At 41.9% G+C, this 8,368-nt stretch overlaps 1 protein-coding gene across 1 annotated transcript in view; it reads left to right on the forward strand.

The window, feature by feature from the left end:
* LOC310676867 (zinc finger protein 213-like) overlaps positions 1–6,953 on the forward strand; it is a gene marked incomplete at its 3' end in the record, with an annotated part of 75,141 nt that extends 68,188 nt beyond the window's left edge. The window contains exons 2-7 of the mRNA XM_083439044.1: positions 1,099–1,591; positions 4,537–4,618; positions 4,900–4,982; positions 5,102–5,228; positions 5,604–6,102; positions 6,923–6,953. Of these exons, the coding sequence (XP_083295170.1) occupies positions 1,190–1,591; positions 4,537–4,618; positions 4,900–4,982; positions 5,102–5,228; positions 5,604–6,102; positions 6,923–6,953 (1,224 nt within the window). The 5' untranslated portion in view covers positions 1,099–1,189. The remainder of the gene's footprint in view (positions 1–1,098; positions 1,592–4,536; positions 4,619–4,899; positions 4,983–5,101; positions 5,229–5,603; positions 6,103–6,922) is intronic.
* Between the last annotated feature and the right edge of the window lie 1,415 nt (positions 6,954–8,368).

Raw genomic sequence — 8,368 nt, forward strand, 5'->3', positions numbered from 1 at the left:
TTCTGCCAAGGGCTCCATAGGTACATTTCACTTCACCTTCAAATATAGAATAAAGGGAAATGAGCTCAGGTGCCACGGTGGACCTCTCTGTTGAGCCATCCACCAAAATACCAAAGAAATTGACTATATTCCGTTGGGCATTGAGTTCCAGGCAGAGGCTTTCTGCAGTCTTTCCGCCTACCCTTGTGCCATTTTACTTGCGGCCTAGACAAAGGCATGGGAAGTCCTGCATCGAAAAGTGCAAGGAGGACCAGCCCCTCCCCATTCGGGTGCAAATCCCTCTGCCTTGCTTTTATTGCCTGTGCCATTGGGATTGACCTAGGATTTGACCTGGCAGATTTAGCACGACCAGCTTCTTGTTGAGTAGCAGACACAGCCTGTTTTCTTATCTGAAAAGGTAAGAAAAATGCAGTTCATCACCACCATAATTTCATTCCTATACTGCTTTATATTTTAAAGAAAAGATCTCTTTGTAGTTTGCAAGATATCACAGCACTGAATAAAACAATCCGGAAATGGTTTCACATGTAAGTCAGACCAAGCCCAGAGAATAAAACATCACCATAAGCAGAGAACATGGACTCAGCGCATCTGGTCTTAAAGGAGCCTGGGAATTTTATTCACTTAGATTTCACCCACTGCCTTCCAGATCACAAAAAATGGCACATTTAACACCCGTACAAAATTTCAAAAGCAGAATATAAATATATTCTCCCTGTTTCATTCCTTTATGCTGCTCTGCCTTTCACAAGACCTGTGTCCTTGGCACAGGCAAATTCTTGGCAGTCAGGGCATACCATAACATCAGAGAACATTCCCAGCCATGGATGTTCTCAATGCAAGTTTGAATAAGTTGGTGGATTAACATTTGTCCTCTGAGGTTTTACATTACTATTGTTGGTGCTTGTAGCCTCTTCTGCCTCTTTGTCTGGTTTCCTAACAATTATGGCACTGCTGCCAAAAGAATCTGAAATCTCACCCGCCCCCATACTGTATTTATTGACAAAGGGATTTTGCAGGATTCTTGGGTGCTAAGGGGGGGAAGAGAGAGAGGAGGGTGTATAAACTTTATAGCAGAACAATGTATTTGCTTTGTAGGATTTCCTAGAGCTTTTCACTACGACAGACAGAACTTGGCAGAAGACCAAAGGGTTCCTTCCGATCTCTCAGAGGCTTCCTGAAAGTATAGATGGATGAGCGAGACTCAGCTGGCCCTGGAGCAGGAAGAGGCCATGCTATCCAAACTGGGAGCACTGGGGGATTCTGGGAGAACTCTGTGCAGAAGATCCTGGGTGAGGAGGACACCCTCCACGCAGAGGTGCAGAGCCAGCAGTTGAGGCAGTTCTGCTTCCAGGAGGCCAAAGGACCCCGAGAGTTTTGCAGCCGACTCTACCACCTTGACCATCTGTGGCTGAAGCCAGAAAGGCACACGAAAGCTGAGATGCTGGACCTGGTGATCTTGGAGCAGTTCCTGGCTGTCCTTCCCCCGGAGATGGAGAGCTGGGTGAGGGAATGCAGAGCGGAGACCAGTTCCCAGGCGGTGGCCCTGGCCGAAGGTTTCCTCCTGAGTCAGGCAGAGGAGAGAAAGCAGGTGAGAGAGACTTTCCTCTGGATACTCCCAAGGGGCTCCAAACAGGACAGATAACATCCCATAATGCTATACTGATGGCCCTTTTTTTTTTTCTGGTAAGGCATCCATGGAATAAAATCTATTTTTTTTTTCCTTTTTATAATATTTTATTGACATTTTCAAAACATTACAAAAGGAAAAAGAAAAAGAAGAAAAATACAAAAATAGAAAATAAAAAACAATAAAAAACAATTCGATCTTTCATAGCTTATCTTACATTTGCTTGTTTCCCGGACCTCCCCACACCTCCCCTCTTTGTATTCCAGTTCAATTTATTTATTCAGCAAATCCTTTCCCTCTTTCCCTTTATCCATATCTTTGATCTTAATATATTATGACTTTGAATTTTCACCTTTTAACAATCCGTTTTTACATATTCCTTCATGTCATTATTACTAAAAACCACTTAACCTCAATCCAACATCATTCTAACATTCATTAATTTTGCAGTATTTCTGTAAGTAGTCTTTAAATTTCTTCCAATCTTCTTGCACCAACTCTTCTCCCTGGTCTCGGATTCTGCCGGTCATTTCCACCAATTCCATATAGTCCATCACCTCTATCTGTCATTCTTCCAAGGTGGGTAGATCTTGTGTCTTCCAATATTTTACAATAAGTATTCTTGCTGCTGTTGTAGCATACATACAGAAAGTTCTGTCCTTCTTTAACACCAAATGGCCGACCATGCCCAGGAGGAAGGCCTCTGGTTTCTTCGGAAAGGTATATTTAAATACCTTTTTCATTTCATTATATATCATCTCCCAGAAAGCCTTAATCCTTGGGCACGTCCACCAAAGGTGAAAGAATGTGCCTTCAGTTTCTTTACATTTCCAGCATTTATTATCGGGCAAATGATAGATTTTTGCAAGCTTCACTGATGTCATGTACCACCTGTATATCATTTTCATAATATTCTCTCTTAAGGCATTACATGCCGTAAACTTCATACCTGTGGTCCATAACTGTTCCCAGTCAGCCATCATTATGTTATGTCCAACATCTTGTGCCCATTTAATCATAGCAGATTTTACCATTTCATCCTGAGTATTCCATTTCAACAGCAAGTTATACATTTTTGACAAGATCTTAGTTTTGGGTTCTAACAATTCCGTTTCCAATTTTGATTTTTCCACCTGGAAGCCGGTTTTCTTATCCAATTTATATGCCTCCATTATCTGATAGTAATGAAGCCAGTCTCGCACTTTGTTTTTTAACTTTTCAAAACTCTGCAGTTTCAACTTATCTCCCTCCTGTTCCAAAATTTCCCAATATTTCAGCCATTTGACCTCCATATTGAGCTTTTTCACAGCCTTCGCTTCCATCGGTGACAACCACCTTGGGGTTTTATTTTCAAGTAGGTCTTTATATCTTATCCAGACATTAAACAAAGCTTTCCTGACAATATGATTTTTAAATGCTTTATGCACTTTGACCTTTTCATACCACAAATATGCATGCCATCCAAATGCGTTATTAAAGCCTTCTAAATCCAAAATGTCTGTGTTTTCAAGAAGCAGCCATTCTTTCAACCAGCAGAAAGCTGGTGATTCATAATAAAGTTTAAGGTCTGGCAGGGCAAATGCACCTCTTTCCTTTGCATCAGTGAATTATGTTTCTCATATTGTCAGATAAATGTCTGCCCGGGAGAAAGCCTGCTTGGTCTTTGTGAATCTCTTCTACTAGAACTTTTTTTAGTCTTTTGGCCAAAATATCTGCAAAAATTTTGTAATCCACATTTAGGAATGATATGGGGCGGTAGTTCTTGAGCTGCATCTTTTCCGTCTCTGTTTTCGGTATAAGTGTGATGTACGCTTTCTTCCATGACTCTGGTGCCTTTCTCCCTTCCAGTATTCCATTACAGACTTCCTTCAAAGGTTGTACCAACCATTCTTTCAACGATTTGTAGTATCTAGAAGTCCGTCCATCCAGTCCTGGAGATTTACCTAATTGCATGTTCTGAATGGCACTTTCTACTTCTTGTTCAGTTATTTTATAGTTCAACATTAATTTATTTTCTGGAGAGATTCTTTGTAGTCCATTTATTTTCAAAAATCGATCTATATCAATCTCTTTCTGTGGCTCTTGTGTATATAATTGTTTAAAGTACCTCTGGAAACAATTTCTGATCTCAACTGGGTTCTATATGATATTTCCTTCCACTTCTAAATTAGTGATAGTATTTAGTTTTTGTCTTTTTCTCATTTGCCAAGCTAACAATTTCCCACACTTATTAGCCGACTCAAATGTCTTTTGTCTCATTTGTTTAATTTTCCATTCTATCTCTTGATTTATCATTTGCATATATTGTACTTGATATAACTTTATTTCTCTCAAGATTTCTTGTGACTTTGGTTTTGCTCTCAGTCTCTTCTCACTTTCCTTTATTTTCTCCAAAATTTTATCTTTCTTTTCGTTTTGAGCTCTCTTCTTTAATACATTCTGTTGTATCAGGAACCCTCTCATAACCGCTTTACTTGCGTCCCAGATTACTCTTTTTTCAACTGTAGTATTGATATTTATCTCAAAATAGTCTCTCAAGGTTTTTTGGGCCTTCTTAGTCACTTCTTCCTCTCTAAATAAGGCATCATTCATCCTCCATCTGAAGGAGCCAATTGGTATTAAGTTCATCTCCATCTTCACGGCGTTATGGTCGGAGCAGGTTTTTGGGCAGATTTCCACCTTTCTTGTCTTTGGTGCCATACCTCTAGTTATCCATATTTGGTCAATTCTTGTCCATGTCATTTTGGCTTCAGAGAAGAAGATTCCCTCTCTCCCCAAGGGGTTTCTTGTTCTCCAAATATCAACTAAATCCAGGTTGTCTGTCATCTCAAAAAAGGTTTTCGGTAGTCTACCATCTTTGGTAACTACCTGTCTTTCTCTGTTTTGAATCCTTGTTTCTCTTTCAGGGAAAGGATCTCTGTGTGGAAATGGACCTGGATTCCTGTGAGGCAGAGAGGCCTCCGTTGGACACCAGAGAGAGGCCACTGGGTAAGGAGGAAGGAGTTTTTTCTCCATTTAGTCTCATTCTGTTGGTTTTCCAACTCATCTGTGGGTTCTTTTCATCTTTTGTTGGGGGAGATAGTGGGACCAAGAGCCCAGAGGAGGGGAGATATATTTTTCACAACTAACATCTGCAATGCACCCAAACATCCAAATGCACTCAGCAGGCGAGACTTTCTCAAAGGCCCCTGTGTAGTTTGAGATGCACTGATTCATCTGTGAGACAAAAAGGCACTCTGGGCCTCCCCCTTACCTTTTTCCTCTTGCAGGTGACAGAATGATGCCCGCAAGACCTCTTCATCCATCTTTTCTTGGGGACAGAAAGGAAGCAGCGGCTGTGGATCCAGATCAGGTTAGGGGAAGCTGCCTTGTGGGGACAGAGGCCAAGGAGTGGAACAATGTCGTAGATCAAGACGTGGTGGTGAACAATATTGTTGTCTCATAGGAGGACATTTCCCTTTTTTCTTTTAGGGTCCAGTGTGCTTTGAAGATGTTGCTGTTTGTTTCACAGATGAGGAGTGGGAGTTGCTGGATCCTGACCAGAGAGCTCTGCATAAAGATGTCATGGAGGAGAATCATGGGATTGTGGCCACTCTTGGTAAGGATCCCTTTGGAATCAGAATATCTGTTTTTAATTTCAAAACAGCTCTCTTTGAGCTATTTTCACAGACCTCAACAGCACCCCCTTAAGACTCCTGGGATTACAATATTGCAGCTTCTAAACAAGGATCAGTCTGGTCTGAACTCCCCAGGCCATTTTAAGTGTAAACTTCAGAGTTGTTAGGGAAGTTGGAGTAGCTTATGGAATCTCAGGTTCCACTAAGGATGTCGGTTGATCCCCGTTAATTAATGTACCCAACCCTTCAGAAAACCATCCATCTAACCCGTTTGTGTTATTCCTCTATTACCAGAGTTAACAAGTATTCTTCCTTAATTTCTCCCTGAGGCGCTAATCCATTACTCTTCATTGCAGATAGTGATGGACTGGAAATCAAGAACAAGGGTGACCATGACAAAATCCCCACAATGGAGAAGCTGAATAAATATCTTGAAAGTGGAAAAAGTTCCAATTCCACTTCCCATCAAGGAAATCTCATTAGGAAGAAACCCTATCAGTGCATGGAATGTGGAAAGAGCTTCAGTCAGTGCTCCTCTCTCACTTCCCATCAAAGAATTCATACAGGGGAGAAGCCCTATCAGTGCTTGGAATGTGGAAAAAGGTTCAGTCAAAACTCCCATCTCACTCGCCATCAGAGAATTCATACAGGGGAGAAACCCTATCAGTGTGTGGAATGTGGAAAGAGCTTCAGTATGAGCTCCAATCTCACTATCCATCAAAGAATTCATATAGGGGAGAAACCCCATCAGTGTGTAGATTGTGGAAAGAGCTTCACTCATCTCTCATCTCTCATTTCCCATGACAGAATGCATACAGGGGAGAAACCCTATCAGTGCATGGAATGTGGAAAAAGGTTCAGTCAAAACTCCCATCTCACTCGCCATCAGAGAATTCATACAGGGGAGGAGCCCTATCAGTGCTTGGAATGTGGAAAGAGCTTCAGTGTGAGCTCCAATCTCACTTCCCATCAAAGAATTCATACAGGGGAGAAACCCTATCAGTGTGTGGAATGTGGAAAGAGCTTCAGTGTGAGCTCCAATCTCACTTCCCATCAGAGAATTCATACAGGGGAGAAACCCCATCAGTGTGTGGATTGTGGAAAGAGATTCAGCGACAACGGCAATCTCACTCGCCATCAGAGACTTCATACAGGGGAGAAACGATATCAGTGTGTGGATTGTGGAAAGAGATTCAGCGACAACGGCAATCTCACTCGCCATCAAATAATTCATATAGGGGAGAAACCCCATCAGTGTGTAGATTGTGGAAAGAGCTTCGCTCATATCTCATCTCTCATTTCCCATCAGAGAATTCATACAGGGGAGAAACCCTATCAGTATGTCAAATTTGGAAAGAGCTTCCCTAATAGCTCCCATCTCACTTCCCATCAGAGAATTCATACAGGGGAGAAACACTATCAGTGTGTGGATTGTGGAAAGAGATTCAACAACAACAGCAACCTCACTCACCATCAGAGAATTCATACAGGGGAGAAACCCTATCAGTGTGTGGAATGTGGAAAAAACTTCAGTCAGAGCTCCTATCTCACTTCCCATCAGAGAATTCATACAGGGGAGAAACCCTATCAGTGTGTGGAATGTGGAAAGAGCTTCACTGATAGCTCCAGTTTCACTAGGCATCAGAGACTTCATACAGGGGAGAAACCCTATCAGTGTGTGGAATGTGGAAAGCGTTTTAGTGTGAGCTCCAGTCTCAGTTCCCATCAAAGAATTCATATGAAGCGTGGAAAACCCTTCAATATACAGCTTTCAGCGCTAGAGAAAAACACACCACTTTAAACAGGCCTTTGGCTGATTGACATCTAATGCCCTTTTAAAATGTGGTGGGGAGGTGGGGGTTACAGGTTGTGGGCTGTGTGTTTTGTTTTTTCATTGTGTGACTTTATGTTGTAACCCTCCTGAGACCTGTGGGTGTAGGGAATGGGAGCCAACTCTTAGAGTCTGAGGGGTCTTTGCCCCCCAATAAGATATGTGAGGGGGCCACCCCCCAGTTCATAGGAACAGCCATTCAAATGGCATGCTTGCACCGCATCCTGTGACTGTTTAACCGAGGCGGGGCTTACTAAACCCCTTCTATATTTTATTCAAGTTGGCACCCCTGCTGTAGGGTGCTATAGAAATTAAATAAATGCATAAATAATAATAAATGGATAAATAATAAATAAATGCATAAATAATAATAACCCCATCTTGGTCGCCTTCATCTGCACATGTTCCAGCTTGACAATATCCTTATTATTATCATCATTTAAAAAATTTATGTGCCCATCATCTGAAGATTTCACGGTGATTCACAACATAAACAGACAGGAGTTACAGACTGGAGTTACAGACTGTTCCTCAGGTGCCTGCTGTGGAAATAGTGCATCTTGATTTCAGTAAGGCTTTTGACAAAGTCCCCCATGATATTTATGTGAGGAAGCTGGTAAAATGAGGCTGAACAAGGTAACTGTTAGGTGGACTTGACTGACCAAACCCAAAGAGGACTCTTTCATGGTTCCTCCTCTTCCTGGGGAAAAGTGACAAGAGGGGTGCTGCAGCGTTCTGTCCTGGGCCCGTTGTTGTTCAACGTCTTTATAAATGACTTGGATGAAGGAACTGAGGGGATGCTCATCACATTTGCAGACGACACCAAACGGGGAGCGGAGGCCAATGTGGCAGAAGGCAGAATCAGATCAAGAGCAGGAATAGCACCACTTTCTTCTGCCTTGGTCAGGCCCCACCCAGAATACTGTTCTAGTTACAGGTAAGTAACCATGTTGGTCTGCCGTAGTCGAAATAAAATGGTATCTGAAGAAGTGTGCATGCACACGAAAGCTCATACAAATAACAAAATGTGTTGGTCTCTCAGGTGCTACTGGAAGGAATTTTTTTATTTTGTTTCCAGAATACTGTGTTCAATTCTGGGCACCACAATTTCAGTACCTTAAATTTTGTTTGCCAAGGGAAATTAAGAAGGTGAGGGAACACAATCTATATTCCTTTTATAACATGTGGCCAAAATTTATTGAATATATAAATTGTTAAGACTGTTGCCGGAATCCACCCAGCACTCATGGGAAGAAGTGGTGTGATCTTTTAGTGTAATAAAATGAAACT

The sequence above is a fragment of the Podarcis tiliguerta genome (genome assembly GCF_965153285.1).
Source record: "Podarcis tiliguerta genome assembly, chromosome: 4".
Taxonomy (NCBI): domain Eukaryota; kingdom Metazoa; phylum Chordata; class Lepidosauria; order Squamata; family Lacertidae; genus Podarcis; species Podarcis tiliguerta.